Here is a 22,913-nt window from a genome sequence, read left to right on the forward strand (position 1 = left end):
TGTAAAGACAGAAACAGCCTTGTTTTGCTGCTTAATCTCACTGAAATGAATGTAATGGAGAAAACTCACTGTCCTCTGGAGGAGTGAATCAATAGAGTAATAAGAGTTGAGGTGCCAGGGCACACACAGTTTAAAGCCAGCATGGCGTACTTAAATTCTTCTTCGCACACCACATGATCTGCAGACAGAAAAATACATTAAGGACACATCAGTTAAGGCTTTTGTAGGCTTCAGCAAAGGAGAACCAATGGTCTTCATGAGTACCAAATTAAGACTCCATGTGTTATCAGTTGGGCCAGGCCAAACTAAATAAATACAGATAAATAGATTTTTTTTTAAATGGTACTCCTATTAACAATAGAAATCTGGGGCCCATCCTGTATAGATATTTTAGGAGGAATTTTATTATTACATAATCTGAGCTCTGGGGAATCATGTCGATATTGAATAAAAATGGGCCGTTAATGGAGCCTTGGGGAACCCCACATAACATCTGAACCAGTTTAGCAACATGCCAGACAATCCAACACATCAATCTGCCTTCAGAAGTCACAAAATATTAATACCAAGTAATAGGTTATTACACTGATTTCAGCATTTACTTTCTCTTTTACAACAAATGACTTTTAATGAATGTTGATTTAAAATATGTTTAAATTAACAGAAACAAACAATTTTAAACCAATTTCACTGAATTATGATTAAAACATTCAACCGATTCAAAATGCTTAGCCCTCTCCCACTACAAATCCAGATTCCTAAAATAGTTTAAATGAAAAAATAATACCTTCTATACCAAGACCCTTTCATGGAGTACATTTCTAGTAATGTCTTTGTACCCTGGTAAATACAACTAAAACAGCCCCGAAAAACTACTCTGATTCCTGGAACAGATTTTTTAACAGGAGAAACAAGAAGTTCCTGAACTAGCTGCCGTTGTCTCTATAGCAAGTGCATGCGAAGCTAAAACAAAACCTGCTAAAAATTCACAAATAAATTGAATGTGTATCAAAAGAAAATGGCACAATGTATTATGAACAGAAGCATTGCATTTGGAGGCGTATCAAAGCTAGACAGAATTCGGCTGAATCAGAACTTTTCTGATGGAGTATTTCTCCTGTCTCGTCAGACCATTACCCTCTCTCCCAGAAAAAGGCTGACATTCACTCAGTGGAACAATTATGTAATCAGACCCTGATAGACCCACTAAAGGAAATGCTACAAATTTGAGGCCAAAATAGATAAAACCACTTAATCAAACCTGTTGTTCATTCTGCAGAGAGAGAGAAATCCCAAAAACAATCAGAATTAAATATCTCCAGCTGGCTGGACACCTCCTATTTAAGGTGTCCAGCCAGCTGGAAACCACATATTCTGCATTATAGGAAGGAATAACAAAACAAATGTGCATTTCAGTGCTTAAAACACAATAAAGCTGTTTGTAAAGGTAATCTGTCTGTAAGAAATCATGAATTCATTCAAGATAATTTCAAAAGATTAATGAGTTTGAACCTAGCACAATAAGATCATTCACTTTAAGAAACACTTATTAATTAATTTGTATTCATAAGCATCTAAACACACAGTTTCTTGATCTTCAGGATCATGAACATTTCCTATTTTGAAGATTTTAGAAACATCATCAGTAGAATATTATTTTAGATCAATATAGAGCCATATTGAAGGCCTTCTGCAAAATGTTTGGTCAGTGGTCTTAACATATACTGAATGTTTGTAAAAAAAAAAAAAGAGTCAGATTTCTGAGGGTTCCTGTCACAACATCAGAGAAACAGCGGAGGAATATAGCAACTCTGGAGGAGTTGCAGAGACCACAGCTCAGGAGAGAGAATCCCTCAATGGCACAACTAAAAGTTTCACATTCAACCAATCTGACCTGTATGGAAAAGTAGCCAGAAAAAGCTGCCTGACTGCCACAGGCCTTGGAGAGAACACAGCAAACCAAACATGTATAATTATTTAAAAGAAAGCATATTAATGTGTTAAAAGTCTAGTCAAAGTCTAGAGCTGAATCTAATAAAAATGTGTGATTTGAAAATCCATGTTCGCAGACTCTCTCAAACCAGTCTGACTGGGCTTAAGAAGACAGTCTCTAGAGGTGCAAAGCTGGCAGAGACATATCCCCAAATACCTGCAGCTGTAATTACACAAACTATTCCAACCCCCTTGTGTATTGACTGAATGTAAAAAATGCAGATCACACTTTTCAGAATTGTACTTTTAGAACCTTTTGAAAAACATGCATATCTTTTGTAGGTTTTTGTCTTTAACAAAGCAAATTGTGCAAAAGTTTAATGGTCCCTTTATGAAAAAAACACCAAATATTCCAGGTTCATTCAAGTGTATTTTTTTCTTACAAGGTACATAGCTTCTGTTGTCATGAAAAGGCTTCTGGCAGGTTCAGTTTCTGGTTCAACGAAGCGCTGTGACAACAACATGCTATTGCCATGTATGAAACACATGTATACATCTTCTACAGAGCATCAATTCAGTGACAGCTGTCAATGCGTGTGCACTTGTCACTGATCTGCTGTTTGCATTTACAAAGCATGATAGCTGAGGTAAAATCAAGCACATCAAACTCACAGCTCTGTCATAAATCTGCTCACAGCTTGTTCGACTGAGAGGAGGAACCTCAAGTAACTGTTTAAGTTTGGACAGAGATAGAAAGCTGTAGCAACAGGTCACAGTATTCAGCCACATTTATCACCTAACACCTAATGGAGCCATGGCCGTGGGTCAACCAAACAACCCGAGCAAACACAGACCACACTCTCATTTAACTGTTGCCTCAAAGTCTCCTTTTTCAAAGGAAAATCAGATCGACTGGGTATTGTTTGTAGAGTCAACCAGAAAAAAAGAGCCAAAAGAGAATCAATTTCCTGTTCTATGTTTTATTTTCAATTATCTTCAATTCAGTGCACAGGCGTATCAGGCTGCCTGTTAAGCAACACAGTTGATCTGGGCAGTAAAAGCAGAGTATGTGCTCTGCATTAGGATGTAATTGGTGACAACGCATCAAAGGCTGAGATTGGAGAATCACACTTAACCAAGCGGCTACTTTAAGAAGAAGATGGTCGTTCAAGATAAAAATGCAGCTTGTATTAAAAATAATGAGACGTGTGTCTTGCTTAAGGTGGGAAGGTGATAAACATGTCAATTAAAAAAACGAGGGATTGTGATTCTTTTGAATAAGTAGCGAAGTTCATTTGGATCAGATCAACACATCATAATGCAGCTCACAGAAAAGATGCACTGTAGTCTCTCACTATTCAGCCTGTCAGTTAATTTTAGAGTTAATGCCTATGTAGAGCAATGGGCATCTGCTTCTGCAGAGGACAAGACAAAAATAAACAAATGAAGTAGTTTCTATAGAGCAGTCCTTGTCTTTATAGTTATGCACATGAAAATTTCAAATTCCTGGAAAACAGACACTGAAGCCACTGTCTCTTTATTCTTCATCCAATGTTTTTCTTCCTCCTTTTTCTACAATTATGCTGTTTCTTCTCTTTCCCTGACTGGTTTCCATCCTTCAGATTCCTGAAATAAGATCAGCAGAGAGGTTAACACACACACACACACACACACACACCACACACACACACACACACACACTCTTGTTTTGCTATATGTAGTGAGGACCATGTGTTGACTCCCATTGACTTCCATTGATTTTCAGTCATTTTCAACCCTTTCTATGCCCTAACCCTGACAATAACCCTAAACCTAACTATTACCAGTGCTTACCTAACCCTCACCTTAACCTAAAGTCAATTCACACCTTAGTCCTAAACCTAACCATTAGCAAAATAGGTCGTGAGGACCAGCAAAATGTCCTCACTTTGGTACAAACGGTCCTCAATTTGATGGTGAAATCGGGAAAATGGTTCTCACTGTGATGCCAAGACAGGAACACACACACACACACACACACACACACATCCGTGTTTTACTATCTTTAGGAGGATTTTTCGGTTACTTCCATTGACTTCCATTCATTTTCCTTGATTTTTAGTGCCTAACCCTGACCCTAACACTAACCCTAACCAGTTAATACCTAACCCTAACAATAACTCAATTCATACCCTAGTCCTAAACCTAACCCCTGTCTCAAGAACGGAATTTGAAAAAGTGAGGACCAGGAAAATGTCCTCACTTTGCGATAAAAATACGAAAAATGGTTCTCACTCAGCAACAAGTACAAGAACACACACACACACACACACACACACACACACACACACACACACATACTTCCCTTTCATTCTTGGTCCAAAGATCCTTGTTTTTTTCTTTGTGTTTTCTGCTTCAGCACAGGATCAAATGTGTAGTCCCAACCCTGCCAGTACGCATGAGTCATTGCAAGTGCAAATGTGGCTATTTGCACCATCTGCAACAGTGCAATTAGGACCTGACCAAAGGTCCACCAGCTTAGCTAATTAAATCACTATGTTTGTTTCTGCATGGATAAGTGGGTTGTTACTTAGGAAGAGCCCACTGGGGGGGTGCAAAAGAATATTGATGTTCAATATAAATTAGGTATATAATTAATAGGCATGCTGGGCCAGATATGTATTGTTACTCAAACACCCCAATGTCTCAGGCTGTGCTGCAGCAGCACACTGACAGATCTTTTCCCATGAACGTTCAACTCCTATTAGGTTGAGTTTGTGGATCAAATTAAATTGTGTATCTCTTGCTCATTAATGCCTCCCACACATCACTTCAAGAGTGTTTTCCAAGTGGTGTCAAAATTTGGCATCTGTACTCACACTAAAGCCCATGTGACTATACGCTCTGTGAGCTCTGTGAGTTTAGCTATTGTGATTTTAGGATTTGGAGAATATAATAAACTCAATTTCTTATGAAATCTGACTTTTTATATCAAAATAATGCAAGGTAAAACAAGAAATTAAGAAATCACTGACTTGCTTGAATTCAGCACTGAACATCTGCTTCATCGAAGAGGGAACCACCATAAGCTATTAGGCAGGGCACAATAATTCTGTCATTTATTTTGTTAATAAATATAAGAGGAACATATTTGTATGTTCATGTGAGACAAAAGATCAAAGCTGTTAACATGCGTGCTACAGAGTTTTCAGACTTGGAGCAGAAGATTCCTCCTGCAGGGCTCAGTGTTGATCATGTATTGAAGAAAGGGGGCAAAAACGGATGAACATATAATTCTCTTTGTGCACAACAATTCCTGCCCTGCTAATAGCAAAAGCCCCGGCCTGACTGTGAAGTGTTTTAACAGTGCTGCAGGAGTATTACCCTGTCTGCCAGGTTAGCACCACTGCAGAACTAATCAAAAGCATGGATTTTCTTTGCTAAGGTAGCAGAGTAAAACATTAATCATCGATAGAGACTGCTGGTCTAGGGGTGTCAAGTTAGAATTGGGTTTCAGATCGTCCAGGGCAGCAGTCAGGGAGACGTGCAAGAGAAAATAAAGGATGTGAGAAAGTGCTTGTCATTTCCTCACAGATGACTGACTGGTGTCTGCTGTTTTGCAGGAGTAGGATGGAGACTCTCCAAAGAGCAATGTTTGAAACTTGGAAAAGGCTTACAGGCAAGCTGTGCCAATCTGTCCCACACTTCCTCCCTGAGCAGGAAGAAGAGACAGCTACAAGGCTGAACAGGCACTGAGGGAAAATACATGTTTTAGTCCAAGCAGTCATGTAGATAAGTTAAGGTAGAGCTAAAAGTAGTCTGTTACCATTGTTAAAATAATAAAAAAAAAAGACAACAAAATCAGCTTCAAAACTAGACCAGAAAGATATATTATGTAAAACTTGCATTTTGAACAATAGGCTGCTTCCTAACAATGACAGCCTCTTCAATTTCACACTCTCTGCCCACCTGCAAACTTGACATGGAACTTGTTCTCCGGCTTGAGAATCTGGACGTACAGAGGGCAGTTTGGAGCGAAGTCTTTGACTGCCCAGGCTCGAAGGATGGTTTGATGGTCCTGCCAAAATTGAAAACAGAGTGGATTGAGTTAGCTGTCATCAAAGAGAGCAGGAGGGGAAAGTAAAGTGCGCAGAAATCATTAATGGCAGAAGACACTAGCACCTTTATAGCATTCTTCTTAAACCGTCTGATGGTGTGGAGCAATATGATCTTGAAAGGTCAGAGTAATGCAATTTGGACATTTTGTGATCAGCTTTGATGAGACGGTAGAGAATTAACTGTTAAAAGCTCTGAGATGGCTTTTAAAAATTGTGTGACAGTAAGGAAGATAAATAGCTTTACTTTAAAAGCTTGCACCTCTTTTGATCCAAGTAATAAAAAAAAAAGATGATTCAAGCTCAATCTAACTTGCTTTAAATATCAATTGTATAAAATGTGTTGTTTAAATTTGAGCTATACTTCACCAAAACACCCTTGTTGGTCACTACTTAGTTTTTTTTAGGAATTCTTAAAAGTATTTCAGAGACAGCTCTTTTTTTCTGCAAACGTCTGCTAACTTAGTCATTAATAACCTTTTGACGTAATTTTGGCTGAAAATTTCAGCACTCCTCTAGGGAGAATATGTAGAGTTTTTTTTTTATTGGTTGGTTTTCTGACAAAGACTCAGTTTTTAGGCAAACTTTACATGTTTCAGTACGGTTGAGGTCTAGCCTTTGGGAAAGCCATTTTAGAATGTTAGTCTGGTTTATCCATTCAGAAATCAGGGACCCAGCTGACCCAAACATTCCCTTTCAATCCAGATGAATTTGGTGAAGATTTGGAAAAACAGGCCCGGAACCACCAAAGATCAAGTAAATATCATTTCACTGAGAAAGGTGAAACAACATTGCTATTCAACAAACTAAATTCCTTCTGGTTAAAAAGTTTATTATCATATGAGAGAAGGATTGAGATATTCAACCATTATGACAAGATGTTAGATTGGAGGAGTTAAGATAATGCTTTCAAACCTGAGCACACTCTACCAGCTGGCAAGCATGGTGATTGTGGCATCATGCTGTGGGGCTGTTTTACTCTCAGTGGTACTGGTGCATTGCATAAAGTGGATGAAATGTCAAAGGGGAAGGAGTCTGACAATCTTCAACAGCTAGAGTTCAAGAGCTAGATGGTTGAAACCAGTTTGGTGTTCCAACAGGATAATAATCTCAGTGGCCTTGACCCAGCCTCATTGAAACATTTGTGGATTATGCTTAAAAGCCCGATCTGTGACCAGGAAAGAACCTTATTCTTTGTTCTCATTAAATATGCAGCCAGAATTATGCCAGATCCATGTAGATGGCTACAAAAGGTTTGATGTCAAGATGAACTTGCAAAAAAAAAAACATTCAGCTAAATATTAATGGAGGTGTAAATATATAATATAGCCAGCCTGTATATTTTTGACCATGTGTGGATTGGAGTAAATTCACAATAAATTAATACTTTTGAACCCAGAACAGTTTAAACTAATCACTAAGAGCCCTAAAACAATATGACATCCATGCTGATAGTGACTAAACGTCTGAACCAGAAACATATCTTTTTTTTTTTTTGCTTAATTAATGCAAAATGTTTGCAACCTAGTCAGGATGCTATATCTTTCCAAATCAGAACAGAATGTACTTTTTAAGTCGCTGGTTAAATTTGAGTTTGTGTAAAATAAACTCCTGTTTAGAGTCAGAAAATGGTCAATACATTTAAATCTAAATAACATGTAAATCAAAATCCAGAACATTGCCCTTGAATTTCTAATCCCATATTTGCTTGGCACTAATATTGCATTTAACCGTGTCTGTGAGAGAAAAGTATAATAATGCTTATGATGCCCACAGGGAATTCAAAGACTCTGATTTGGCCAAGATTAATGGTGAAGTGAGTCAGGATCAAACAGGGAAATGATGAAGCACGTACTGCAGCAATGCGGTCCACTTCAAACCGGTTACTGAGGATAAAGCAGGCCTCAGCATCGTCCATCCTGCAGGTAGTTAGTAGAGCCAGCAGCCACAGGAACGAGAGAGGCAGACGGAGTGGGAGGGAGAGCAAGAGGAAGAGAGAATCGGGGGAGGCCGTGAGACACAGGAAGAAGGGTGTTGTCATGTTATTGTCAGACAAGACAAAAGAGGAAAAAAGTGGGACGACAGAACAGCAAATGTACCAATGTAACTTTATCGCACCCACCATTTTAAGACAAGATAGTGGGAGGCGAGGGGAATAAACAAGAAAGCTTTTCCATTTCCTTCTCTGTGACACTAGCCTCACTTGTTTTATTTGTTATTTAGTGCTTTGCAAAAAAAGTGTTCATACGCCTTGAACTTTTTCACTTTTTGTCATGTTACGAACATAAACTTTAATGTATGTTATTGAGATTTTAAGAGGCAGACAACATAAGCAAATAATTGTAACATGGAGAGTAAAGAATGATCAAGCATGTTTTTCAACATGTTTTACAAGTAAAAATTTGAAAGGTGTGGTCTCCATTTATCTTTAGCCCCTTCACTCTGGAACTCCTGAATAAAATAGAATGCAACCAAGTGCCTTAATATGCACGTAAGCAATTAATAGAGGACACCTGTGTGTAACTTGATCTCTGTATAATATACAGCTGTTCTGTGAAGGCCTGAGAGGTTTTTTGTTTAGAACATTAGTGAACAAACATGATGAGGATCAAGGCAGGTCAGGAATAAAGTTATGGGCACGATTAAAGCAGGATTAGGTTTAAAAGCAATATCCTGTGCTCACGGTTCAGTCAATCATCTAAAATGGAAAGGTTATGACACAACTGTTAACCTACCATGACATGACTGGCCACTTACCAGGCCAGGCAAGGAAAGCATTAATCTGAGAAGTGACCAAGAGCTCCATGATAACGCTGAAGGAGATTCTCACTTTTCTTTCTGTCCTCATCTTTGCAAACCTCCGTCAACATCTGCAGTAACCAGCATTTGAAGCAAGCGGTATAAAACCTGATTCTGTTCGGCTCGCTCTGCTTCTGCGTAGTCACTTACTCCATAGTGGGTTTAGAGATGTCATACAACAGATATGACCTTCACAGCTTCTGGCAGTCATCACAGCTAAATCAAATGATTGAATTACCTCTTCAGTGCACCATCAAATTTGGCAAAGACCTGGTAATGAGCCTTTTATTTGATTCAATGTGTTGTGGAAAAAACACTGTGCATCACACTCAATGAGCCATCCTTATGGCGACCCATAGTGGTGGCAGCATAATGCTGTGGGGATACTTTTCTTCAGCACAGATAAGGAAGCTGATCAGAGTTGCTAGGTTGATGGAGGCTGGGAGAGACGTTAACCTTCCAGTAGGACAGCAACTCAAAACATAGAGACATAGAGCCAGAGCTACAATAGAATGGTTAAGATCACATATCCATCAGTAATTATGAAATGGTTCAAGTGGTACAAATTCTTTACAAGACACTATCAGAATTCTGGGGGGTGGAAATTACTGGTGTTACTTTAGGACTCAAGGCACTTCAAGAATTAATTCTGAACTGTATATTAAATATTGGCCATGGTGAGGTTTTGTTAGATGTTGACTTAGTTAAATAATTTTGTTGTTATTAAGCCTCTAAAGCAGACAGACACCCATGATCACTTACTTGGCCCTCATAAGGTCTTGGTCTTTGAGGGCAGAACCCTGCAGGTAGATGACTCTCAGAGCCCAAAGTGGAACATGAAGGACCCTCCTAACCTGGACATCCATCTCAGCAGGGCAAAGGATTACCACATAGTAGTCCTACACACAAACAGAAGGAAAAATACAGCACAAAAGCTTGGGTTTCAGAGTCTATCTTCAAGTGTTTATTTTTAGCACAACGATGCTTGGAGAGACACCCAAATATATAACATTGTATTTATTTATTTACTGAATACTAAATTTTGCAGACTAAATTAAAACTATATAGGTTGGATTCAGGCTACAGCTACACTTTGCTCTCAATAATGAAAAGTAAGATGATCCCTATAAAAACAAGTAAATAGTCACGCCTTCCAGCAAACAGACCCACAGCTGCCCCAGCATGAATAAGTCAGAGGTTGGATCTTTGCTTTGCAGGACTAATCCTCTGCTTTACCCTCTGCTGCTTTGGCTCCTGGAAAGGTTTATTATAGGCAGCAAACACATCCACACAAGCATAGGACCCCTGAAAACCTTCTTGTCCTACTTAAAACCAGACCTGCAGCCGAGGGTGAGCAAAGAACTCGTTGAGGAAGTCCATGAGGAGGTCGATCTTGAGGCAGCTAACACACAGCACCACATGTTTCTCTGTCTGCGCCCTGTAGCGGCTGTAGTTGCCTCCGGATTTCTGCCGCTCCATCCACAGAAAGGCCAGCTGCTCAAACTGCATTCAAGACGACATTTATCACATTCAACAGATGGAAAGTGGATTAGGTTAGCTGGAATACAGCAGAGACCCAGGTGGTATATGAAAAGAAAAACGTTGCCTGCTGTGTAATGTTTCCATTTGATCAGGGAAAGTGTTTGGTGGCAAATTAAGATAAGTGGAGATTTCAGGATTGTGGGTGAGTGGAATATGATAGTGGACATTAACAGGGAGTCACACGTAATGGAAATATTAGTAAGGCTCAGTCGAAACCACACAGATGTTATCTGGTGCAACAAGAGGGGTGACGGATGGCAGAAAGTATTAAATCTGAAACGATTAAGTGCTGAAGGAATGACAAGAGTTTCTACAGACTTCAATATGTCTTCACACACACAGATCGTGTTAATGTAATTGTTATGGAATCAACACAAAATAGGTGACGAATGGATGCCCTGGTGACTGCTGTGATACAGGCCCTGAGCTCTGGAGCAGCAACAGTTGCAACAAATGACAAGCAATGAAAATATTCTACATTATATCTGATTATTGAGCTGTTTATTTTCCTGCAAGTCTTCATTCATTGATGCCTCAGATAAAAGAAAGTGTCATTAGGGACTTAAGCAATGGCTCTAACAAGTACTTTTCAGTGATGTTAAAACTATGGCCTTAATAAATAATTTAAACACTCACAAGGTGAAATATATCCAGCCTAGGTCAACAAAAAACAAACAGCTATCAACAGAATAATTTGTAAAATAAAAAGTGCAAATATCTGGTTGCAAAAATTTGCACTAAACTAAAACGTCTTTGAGGAACCTTATAATTTAATTTCAGCATTCAGCCTTGGCGGGCACAAAACTAACAGCAATTTGTTGGACCATGTTTTGCTGAATATTGGACCATTTGGATATTGCTGGATGCCACCAGGCCTTCCAGCGTTTTCGGCCATTTTATATCCCAGTATAGTCCGCTACTACAAATCCCAGCGGGCACTGCGGCTGATATGAAGGGGCGTCCCAAGTCTGACGTCACAGGACACTATATAGGAAGGTGGCCCCTTTATGGAGGTGCTTTCTGCTTGAGACCTAGACAAGGTTACCGGCATCTGAAGCAGCATTCTGGAGAAGAGGTCCCACATGGATTTCATTCATTCTCCTCGTTGGCCAACGAGAAAACTAAGCGAATTAAGCTTACAGGAATAAGTTTTCACTTTGCCGATTGAAGACGTGTGTTTAACACGTAACCAAAAAACCACGGAGTTTCAAGGAGACGGATTGTCACCCTTGTTTTTGTTCCAGTCGACTGCTGACGGTCAGATCATATTTTCCCCTTTCGCCAAGGAGGCCAGAGGATGGAGATTGACCGCTCTTCTTGGAGTTTAACTGCAGACGCGCAGTAACTCCCCCCCTCCTCTCTCACTCGCTGCCCCAGAACGAAAACTTCAACAAGTAAAATCCCTCTTTTTATTTTATTTTTATTTCTTTATTAGGAATAGCGTGGGCAGGGTAGAGTAGGATCTAGTGCGATTTAGAACCGCCACTTATAGTCTAATGTGTTCTAAACTGTATGTGCATGCAACCTTGTATTGAAACTTTGATTTGCTGTGGACATCTGAAAGCCGCTGTGTGTGTTTTGCTGTGTTGTTGTAACACCTGAGAACAAGCTCAGGTGCGCTGTGAAACTGGACTGCTATAATAACCTTATGGTGAAAATCAACCATTTTCTTTGTCTTCAACCTCGTGTTACTAGCTTGCCGCCAACAGTTTATTACCCTTTGTCTTCTTGGGTTTACAACTTTGCTTGGGGGAAGTTTATGACTGCCTGTGTCCCGCTGAGTTATACTTTGGGGAGTGGCCTCCTCGAAACTCCGCTCCGCGTCACATTATCATTTGTTTGCCATAACTGCTGGTTTGATTCCATACACACCCACTGCTGTTTTGTTTTATTTGTTTAGTTAGATATTTTACCCTTTTTGTGCAGAACTTTGCATGTTTGACTAGGTGAAGATTAGTGAATCGGAGAGCGGATTGTATCAGGACTGTTGATTTAATAAATGTTCACGTAGATAAAGAGAAGGCATTTGTGTTTATTTTGTGCAAGAGTGATTTGTCAGTCAAAATAAGGTCAAAAGTTCCCCACGTTTTGGCAGAAACAGTTGATTAAACAGTGACATATAGTAATAGTAATCAATTATTACTGAGTATTTAACAATTGTAATTATCAAGGGCGTTAGGCTACAATTACAACACCAAAGGGCATCTCTGGCTGCGATTCATAAATAAGGATTTTTGGTTAAGAAATTAATTTTGTCAAATTATGATTTTCAATTATAATTATTGATAAATATTAATTAATCAATAATCATAATCCTAACAAATTATACTGAATCTGATAAACTTGAGATAAAGTTCAGCTATCCAACAATAATATTTCTTGCTCACTTGCAGCCTTTAGCTAAACCCATTAGCATCTCAGCCATTTGCTAAGAACCCTTACCTTTCAAAGAAAACATCCAGGACTCGCTAACATCTCCTAACCCTAAGCCTCATGGGAGAATGAGTCATGGTCTGGTGAAACCGAACTTAAACTTCGGGATGCAATTCCAACAGGTATGTTTTACAGACAAACAACACTAAAAATAGCCAAAAATGCACCATACACACAAAAACATGGTGACTGGAGCATCATGATCTGTGGTTGCTCTTTTTGATAGATTTTGTTGAGGTGGATAAACATATCAACAGTTCCATACGCCAATCAGTTTTGATGCAAAACTTTCAAGTGTCTACCAAAAACAGCTAAAGACGATGGATTTTATTTTTCTGCATAACAGTGAGTCCAAGCATATATCCTAAAAACTTCACGAGAGGAGAAACAATGTTTTAGATCTGCCTCCAGTGCCTTTAGTCCAGAACTACATTTGACAGAAAATCTGTGGGGTCATATGAAGAGGGCTGTGGACAAGAGATGTTCTTACACTCTGATAGATGTTCTGAGCAGAGTGGGGAAACATGTGTTATGCAACCAGATGGTTGCACCTTTTTAACTTTTAATTTTCCTTATGACACATTTATTTGTTTTTTATGTTGATTTATAAAAGATAATGCAACATTAGAGGTGGAAAAAGGTTAGAAATGATTTTGCATGACGTCATTTTCACGTCACAAAAACCTGGTGTTTTATAAGGGGTGTGTATAGTTTTAGGAGACAAAGTATATTGTCAGGATAAAAGTGTTTTATTTAGCCATAATTTATGCACAGCCATTTTGAGATTAGTGATGTAACACTCAAGGTTCTAACAGAAAATATAAAGATTTGTTTCAAGTAAAATCTCTAAAGTGATGAAACTGAGTTGTAATAGAGAAAATCATACCTTTCTTCTAATTTTAGTTCAGAATCACATGCTTAAAATTGCACAAAATCACATCAAAAGGCATAGCCTCTCATGCCTTAGGAATTTGGCAAGAAAACCTAGATAGCAGGAGTAAAAGATGAATATATATCAGGTGCAACCTGTGGCTGTTAGCAGCCTAGACAATGGTCAGGGTCGAATAGAGGTACAGACTCAGTCACAGATACACACCCCAACCAAACACACACCGGTTGGGGGCTAGCAGGGGCCAGTTTCTAAATGTCACAGGGTATTTATGGATGAAAGATTGGGAGAGGGAATGGAGAGCATGAGATATCAAAGTTAAAGAAACAATCTTCACAAATGTATTCATGCAAGTTTGGCAAAAGGTTCTCAAGCTAAATGTTTCATGGTGTAATGAGGGCTTTGTGAAGATATTTGCAATCACCTGGGAGCAGCTGGATTACAGAGAGAGCTTTTGATCATGTTAGCGTGGGATGCAGTCCCAGTTAAAAACTAAGGGAAAGCAATGGTGACATTTAATAAACAACACATTTAGCTTTAACTGCATTTTAGATAATCACAACATCATTATTTTGATAAAATTAAAATTGATACTGAGTCATAGTCATATTATTGCACCATCTCCTAAAATAATGTAAAGTACATTGGCCAAATATTTACTTTATTCCATGTATACCTTAATAAAGGTCTTTATAGGACTTTCAAACATTTCTAAAGTTGCATGAGTACATTAATCCAGCCAAATATACTATCTATATGCAGAGAATGATTGCATGACACTTGAAATGTAATATCCAACTTAAGACTGCGTTCCAAAAATCTGTAGTGATTGAAACATTAGACATAGTGATACTGCAACGATTGTGATTCAACAATAGTGCAGCTCTTGTCTTGATATTGTCATGGTCCTTTGGATTTTAATTTGCAAGCTTTCATTATTAATGATCTTTTGTTTTTTATTACCATATTCTGGCTGCCCGTTTGCATGTTGATGCACCCTTACACAGCATTCAACACAGATATGTAAAAAAAGAAATTGTACAAACAAAGTAAACCTCTGCGGTATTCAATAAATAGTCCTTAGAAACAGTCCCTGTTTGATATTCACAAAATTACACAACATGTATAATATCCTTAGGTTTTTGGAAATATATGTAAAAAGAAGAGTATCCTGAGAAATTACCTAGTGGATTTCTGTAAATGTTTGGCGACAGTTGTAGGAAAATAAAAAAGGTTCATTGACTTCTAGATATGATTTGAGAGCAATTAAGATTTCTTCTTGCTGAAACTGAATTTGCAAGAAATTCAACATAAATATCAATCAATTAAAATGTAATTCTATAAAATGGAAATAAATGTCTATGTCGTGATTTGTGAGAACAACTTCTTTGATATAAATCACAGTTTGTAAAATGTTAAATACATTAAATAATGTTAAACAGTTACTACAATAAAATACCATTACTACCAGAAATAAAATTCATTATTTTTAACAGACATTCATGATAGTTTTACATATGCCAATAAATGGACAAGAAATGTTTTTCATTTTTCATTTGATAATGGTTTTAAAGCCTTACGAATGACTTTGTAGCTCTTTTCAGACTGATAGATGTCAATTAATTTGTTTGTCATCTGTTCTTTCATATCTTTAGAGATCCTTTACCTTACTTCATACAACTAAACAAGTTCTAATGAAGTTATATTTTGATTAAGAAGGTCTGGCAATAATCAGGCCTGATTATGGCTAATGAAATGAAATTAAACTTTCTAAAATAAAAAAAATAAGGTTAATCTTACCTTACTTCACTTTACTTTACTTTAATTTGGAACAAATTATTTATCACATACAGTCTGGATTTCTTTTTACATTAATAAATGAAATAATCGTTTGAAAACTGTATTTTCTGTTTATTCGGTTATGTTTTTTGTGAATCTGAAATTTGCTTGATGATCTGATACATTTAAGTGTGGCCAGAAAAGCTAAAACAAAAAAAAATCTGTAATGGACAAACACTTTTCCATTGAGTCCTGTGCATCACAAAATCATCTAGTAACAGTTGTGTTGTATTAGCTAAAGTGAAAAGGTCTTTAAATGGATTCAGTGGCAATGATGATTTTAATAATATGCTGTTGTATATTTAAAATTAAAATCTAAAAATGACTTGTAAACGTGTGCTTATTTCAATAAGGAAAATGCATTACGTATCCTTGTGGGTATTTAAAGCTAATTGCTGATGAGGTGTAGTGAGTTAAATGCATATTGTGCCTATTAGCTGTTAAAATTTTTTAGGATAATCACAAATTTAAGAAGAAAGAAAAATAGAGAAAGAAAACAGTTCAGTGTTTCATTGCCACTCTTCATCCGTTGCTGCTCCTGGTCTAACTGCAGGTAACACAAATGAAAACACCTGAACAAAGGAAATGAATCCCATTAGCACCCTTACATGTTCTGGGGGAAACACAAGTACGGTAGCCACCTCTGGGTTTCTGCAAATCTGAAGAACGACCGCTGGGAAACAGTGAAACCATTGCATTTGTTGAGGTGTTTCATTGGTCCCTGTACGTATGTAAACAGCTTTCCTAAGTCTTCACCATAAATTTTCCTTTTATGGAGCAGCTCAGAGACAGGGAAGAGATTTAGAAAATTGAGTGAGTGTGGAAGACTGTTGTTGCTCTCTGAATAAAAATAGTGTCGTAAATCTACGTAGGATGCTGTGAGTCATCCAATTATGGTGTGAAGGGGGAGAGACAACGTTGAGGAGAGAAAAGGGGAGGAACTTTAATGTTCTTGGGCATATTAAAAGAAAACTAATAATCTTTCGAAGGTGCATTAAAAAGATATTCCTTTCCCCTTAAACTTTTACATAGTTTGTGAAATTACATCCACACACTTCATGTTTTCATTAGGATTTGATATAATAGACCAAGAAGAAATAGTTTATTTTCAAAATAGCTCAAAATTCTCACTTGGAGTTTTGTATGGACTTTGAGTAGGCCATTCGTAAACAGGTCCTTTGTGCACCTATCTTCACTATTTTGCATCCTTTAACAGGTTTTCTTCTTGAATTGTGCTGTATTTAGTTCAGTCTATCTTCCCAGTAACTAGCTTACATGCCTCTTCTAAAGAAAAGCATCCCCAAAGCATGACACTGCCACCACCATGTTTCACATTGAGGATGGTGTGTTTAGGGTGATGTAAAGTGTTTCTTGCCACACACAGCCTTTTGTATGTTGACCAAAAAGTAAAATTTGTGTTTTATCTGTCCAAAGAACGTTTTTACACATATTTGCTGTCCTCTATGTGGCTTGTGACAAATTCAAATGAGACTTTTTATGGCTTTCCATCATGAATGGCTTTCATCTTAACACTTTTCCATAAAGCCTAGATTTGTAGAGTGCACAACTAACAGTTGTCCTTTTGACAGATTCTCCCTGAGCTGTGGATCTCTGCAGCCCCTCAAGAGATATCATGGGCCTTTTGGATGCTTATCTTGTATAAAATTCCAATAAAACATATTGTGGTTGTAATGTGACAAAAATTGTTTAAATGTATTAGCAAAGTACTGTAAATATGGTTACTGTTTTGTGACCTGGATGGGAAGCACGATGAGTGCCACAAAGATCATGATGACCACCAAAAGCTGTGAAGGCCATATCTGTGGCGTGACATCTCCAAAACCCACGGTGGAGAAAGTTACCACGCAGAAGTAGAGCGAGTCGAACAGGGTCAAGTTGTTTCCAGCTCGCTCCAGGTGCTGGATGCCGCAGATGCTGAGGGAGGTTTGGAGGATGGAAAAGATGGAGACAGAAAGAGAAGCAAAGTGAGCATCAAAGACACTTCACATAATGTGAGAGACATAGGCGCTCATGGGAGCCATTATTCATTCGTAAATGTTTTTCACACCTGTGCAAATATCTGTGACTTTTTATGTGCAAAGACGGGGGTGGCTGCATGTCTGAACAGCTTTGTTGGAAATCCCCACATAAAGATATTCTGTGGCTGTTATCATAATCTTCAGCTGATGTGTGAGTCAACAGGAAAATGTCAAACTTGAAGTGGTCAGAGAGCTTAACTCAAGCTGTGTGCATAGGATCTCCTTGATTTACTCCTGCATTTTGCCCCACGTGTGATGGAAGCTGACACATCCTCCACTTTGCTGAAGCAATCACCTGCTGTCATTTAAAAGCACCATCTCACTCCAACAGTAACCAATTACCTTTCTTCTTTCTGCCATTCTCTTTCAGCTCCAGTAGCTGCAATTTTCAATCCCTCTACATGCCTTCCTCTTTTTCACTCTATTGCTGGCTCATCTCATCCAATTTCTCTCCTACACAGCTGACGTCTTATTCCATCTCCATTTAATACTTTGCTTTTCTTTACCTGCTGCCTCTCCCTCCTTGTTTAGTTGCAGTACTTACCATGTGAACATGAGACAGACAAGTGTGCTGATAAGTATCACAACCTGGTTGAACATGGCTGAGTGTGTCCGCTGGATTGCCCTGTGGAGATCATTCTGCCGAAAGACAGAGAGAAGAATAGTTACTTCAAGATTAAAAGTCTGGCAGCAAAAATTGATGGAGTGTAGGTGGAAAAATATATGAAATATTAAAATGAGATGACAAATTACAATTACTAGACTATTTATAGCAGCAAGGAAGCAACTCAAGTTAGATGGTTATCAACAAAGAGAAGGGATGCAGTATTTATTAAGAGAAGAAGGAAAGAAATGCTTGCCAACAAAAAGTAACCGTGAGATGACAGAGATGGAAAACCTATCAATGGGCAGAAGTTTACATTCACTCATCATGGGTATGAATATCATATTGAATCTGGGCTTTGAGCAATAAATTTAAACTGTTTTTTTATGAAGGTTTGAAATGACAATGATGGACAATAAAAACAGGAACAATCAGGTTTAAATACAGTTTTTTCCCAAAGGCAGTTGCTCCACCGAATAAGTATTATAAATGACTGTTCTCTGTTCTTATAATTGAGCAATGTATCAATGCCCCTTTTTTTTTATTACAAAGAGATTCTCGGTTGACTGAAAATAGCCTTTTTAACAGAAGATGCACTTCAGTCTCATTGGTATAGAAATTACAATGACAATAAAAAGTATTCTATTCTCTAATATGTGATGCAATATACATCATCTTCAATAAATTGGAATTTTGAACATATTTTCGACTTTCTCTAATTGAAACAAGGGTTAAACTTGTACATACAAACTCAAATACATATTAATATCCCCATTAATATCAGGTTAGATGTCTCTCACCAAACTAAACTCCAGCCACGTGGTTTTTGAACCTGTCAACAAGCTTCCACCATAATTCTGGCTGGATATTTGGGGACTCTTCTTGGCACAATTTGTAGAGTTTGTTCAAGTTACTTATTACCTGGCAGGGACCCAGCTTTTAAATGTAGTCCACACATTATCTGTGCTGTAATTGTCAGGGTGTTACTTGCTTTATCCATTCCCGAAACCAGTTCTAATGTGTGTTTGATAATGTGTTGTTTATCCTGCAGGAACACCCAGTTGTCCGGATTTGAGCCATCTAGCTGTTGGTTTTGGGTAAAGTTAGAGCATTTGGAGGAAGTGGTCCTTCAGTGTTACCTTCACTTTTTTTGCAATGAACCAATACCACTGGCAGCAAAACAGCTCCACAATATAATGCTGGCACCACCATGCTTGTCAGGAACTTGATTGCTCCAAATAAACTTCTAGTCACTAAGGCCAAGTAGCCCAGTCTATGTCATATTTTACCACAGATATTTTCTAAGCTTTCCCAGTTGACTTCTCATTTTAGACAGCTGCAGATTTCAGGTTTTAATTCATTCAGAGTTGAGCCTTGATGGTCTAAACTAATTTCCTGTCACCTGAAGATGGCAGTTTGGGTTACAAGGTTGAAAGTTGGATAGGACTGGATACCAACCAGACAACGATCCCAAACACACATTAGAATGGAAAAGCAGCCTAACATCAACCTTCTATAATGGCTTTTTGAACAATCTCAACCTCAACATTGTTAAATTAAAATTTCTGGAAAGCCCTGATCTCAACTCTTTCGAAAATTGCAGGACTTTGCTCAAAACGTGGGTCAGAGCCAGGGAAACAAACCAATTAAAATGAACTCTACCAATTCCTCCAAGAAGAGGGTTTAAATATTCAGAGTGAAAAACATATATGGTGAAAAAGTATTTGCCTCTTCACAGATTTCTTTTGATGTAGCTATTTAGTCACACTTAGATGTTTCAAATTTTAATATAAAGATAACCTAATTAAATACAAAAAAAGTAGTTCCAAATTATTTCATTTATTATGGCAAAATGTTATTCAAACCTACCCGGACCTGTATGAAAAAGTAATTGCTATCTTAATCATTCTTGCTGCACAATCAGTGATTCTATTCTATTCTATTCTATTCTATTTTTTGTTTTCTTTACTGCTTTTGAGTAATGTAAGTTTTTTGTGTGTCAGGGACTAAGGATGGAAATTATTGTGATCCTGTGTTAGGTTTTGAGTTTAAGTATCTTGTTGGTTTGCTGTTCTTTCTTGTTTATGCTCTTCATTTGCTGTTATTTTTAGTTCAATCATATTAGACCATGTTTATGACTTAAGTCTTGTGTGTAGATATTTATGTTCTATAGCTTATCCCTTTGTTTACTTATTCTTAGAGTCTTGTACATTTGAGTTCTGTCTAGATTCTTTGCTCATCTGTGTTAATTAGCCTCCCTTCTACAGTTGCCTGCATTTTCTCTCTCACCAGCTGCTCCTGCATTGCCCTGATTAGCTCCCATTGTTCATTTGCCCATTCTCCACCCTACAACAGTATTTATACTCTGTGGTTTTCATTGTTCTCCACTGGTTCCTCCTGTTAACTACCTGCCTCCATGTCTGTTTTCCTGCCTGTGTTCCACTTCCAGGTCTCCCTGTAAGTTTTCTTTATTTATTAAATATCTTCATTTCTCCATTACACTTTCCATTTAGGTCCCTAATCTACCATGAAATGACAGAAATTAGTTCTGAGAGCTATAATCTGGTATAAAGCAAATTTAAAGCAGATTATTGCTCCTGTACTTCGACCTTGTTTAAAAAAACCAAATAAAATAACAAACAAACAAAACCATCACATTAGCACAACCACGGTTGACTGTCTGAATGATGTGGACGCACAGGTTCCGAAAACTTCTACCTTTGTTTCATCAGTAAACAGATTTTTTTTTTTTTGGCAATCTGAGATGGTCATTTGTGTTTTTGATCAGCAGCTGTTTTTGCCTTGGCGCTCTCCAACTGATATCATTTTTGCTCAGCCACGTCTGTATTAAATTAATCAAGACAAGTGATCCCCACAGTATTGTTGTGCATTCCAGATTTTGTTGTGGCTTCTTTCATGACCTGCTGGATGACTCCTCAATGTGCTCTTGGAGTATCTTTGGTAGACCAGACACTAGGAATGTTCAACACTCTTTCAAGTTTTCTCCATTTGAACATAATGCATCTTATTGTCATTAACTGGAGTCTTAAAGCCTTAGTAATGGCTTTGTAGCCCTTTCCAGACTGATTAATTTCAGTGACATTATTTAATTAGTTTTTTTAATTTCTTAAGACCGGAGCAGGATGTGCTGCTTTTTGAGAGCTTTTAGCCTACCTCATGTTGCTATACAGGTTCTTTTGTCATTTCTTGATTCTACAGGTCTAGCAATAAGCAGATCTGGGTGTGGCTAGTAAAATTAGACCAAAGCAATGTGGTTTATCCCCTTTAATTTGTGATTAAACAGGGACAGTGATTTTAGTTTCACATAGGGCCAGGCTGATTTGGATGGCTCTTCAGTCTTAATAAATGAAATCATCATTTAAAAATGCGTTTTGTATTTATTTAGGTTATCTTTGTCTGATATTCAAATTTGTTTGATGATCTGAATCATTTAGGTATAACTGAAAGAAAAATGAAAGAAATATGTAACACTCTTCACAACAATATATGCCAGAGGCTTCTTGATGGCCTCTGGGTGCAACTTGCTAACATAGATTTGTAAGCATATAATTGTATGTCACATTTTGACCATGTCTGGGTTAGAAAAAGGTCACGATAAGTGCAAACCTTTGCAACAAATTCTTGTATTTAAAATTAATTGAGGTTTGGTGTTATATGGTCACTTCACAAATTGATGCAACTTCTGAGCAGCCCTTTAATCCTTCACTTACAATCATGTTCTCCAAAGCATGTTTGGCCAGCCAGCAATTGAGAAATACAGGGATGAAAATATTTCTCAAGGAGGGCAAAATCACCTGTCAGGAGAAAAAAAGAGCACTGGAGTTTCTGTCACATCACCTTTTTTATTATGTTGCACAGTCCTGAGCTCTCTAGTGAGAGAAAAGGTTATGGGAGCAAGAGCCCGTTGTGGCATCCTCAGTGTATTACTGTATCAGCTTGTAGGGGTCAAAACGAATGGCTTGCCTTAAGAGTTTCCTGTTTTATTGGTGCTCAGTAAAGCTTACATTTTCTACTCACAGTGATCATGAAGGGAACAGTGCTGATCATCTCCAAAATGAATGGGACACGTAGGACTTGTTCCCAAACGTTACCCTGGAAACAGAAACCAAATAATAAGGGTCAGGAAACGTCATTGTCACTGTGACTTTAGGAGTTAAATTATATTGCTTGGAGGGTAAGCCTCTGCACTATAGAATACACCAGGAAGTATACAGGTTATACAGCTCCCTTGTGTAGGTTTGAGAGGCGAAGTAGCATTACTCAGTTTGCTCCAAGCCTCGCTGTTCAATTAATATGTCAGCCGTTGCTGTTTTTATGTGTCTGCTGCCTTCATGCTGACCTGAATCTGACTAGTGTAGGTGGACAGTCACAGGCTGAGTCCACAGGAATCAGTCAGCTTTAAAGGCTAAGGCCTCCTTCCTCCAGAGGAATCTGTGGAGTGCTCCCTTCATAGGCTTACAGTGTCAAGTACATCAAAAGCAGGGCAACCCATGGATGGATTCTCCCCCCCTCCCAACTGCGTCGACACAGGGACGTTCCCCTAAAGCTGTTCTGATATATAACAGAACAACGTGAGTAAACTTTAAGGCCAATCAAACTAGAGGGGCAAATATGAGGACAAAAAAAAGAGAAACAAAACGTCCAAACAACACGTTCAAGCATATCAAATCAATCCAAACCCCCAGCCTTTCCTACACTGCCTGTGGACATCATAGCCATAG

General features: G+C 38.1%; 1 protein-coding gene across 1 annotated transcript in view; it reads right to left on the reverse strand.

Moving 5' to 3' along the window:
* Nucleotides 1-22,913, reverse strand: part of LOC124862877 (potassium channel subfamily T member 2) — a 98,593-nt gene that overhangs the window by 53,519 nt on the left and 22,161 nt on the right. The window contains exons 7-15 of the mRNA XM_047357063.1: nt 22,210-22,284; nt 21,903-21,986; nt 18,112-18,206; nt 17,283-17,463; nt 10,164-10,328; nt 9,588-9,724; nt 7,882-7,945; nt 5,881-5,989; nt 70-178 (exon numbers count right to left, since the gene is read on the reverse strand). Coding sequence (XP_047213019.1) covers nt 70-178; nt 5,881-5,989; nt 7,882-7,945; nt 9,588-9,724; nt 10,164-10,328; nt 17,283-17,463; nt 18,112-18,206; nt 21,903-21,986; nt 22,210-22,284 — 1,019 coding nt within the window. The remainder of the gene's footprint in view (nt 1-69; nt 179-5,880; nt 5,990-7,881; nt 7,946-9,587; nt 9,725-10,163; nt 10,329-17,282; nt 17,464-18,111; nt 18,207-21,902; nt 21,987-22,209; nt 22,285-22,913) is intronic.

This window comes from Girardinichthys multiradiatus, chromosome X, assembly GCF_021462225.1.
Source record: "Girardinichthys multiradiatus isolate DD_20200921_A chromosome X, DD_fGirMul_XY1, whole genome shotgun sequence".
In the NCBI taxonomy this organism is placed as follows: Eukaryota; Metazoa; Chordata; class Actinopteri; order Cyprinodontiformes; family Goodeidae; genus Girardinichthys; species Girardinichthys multiradiatus.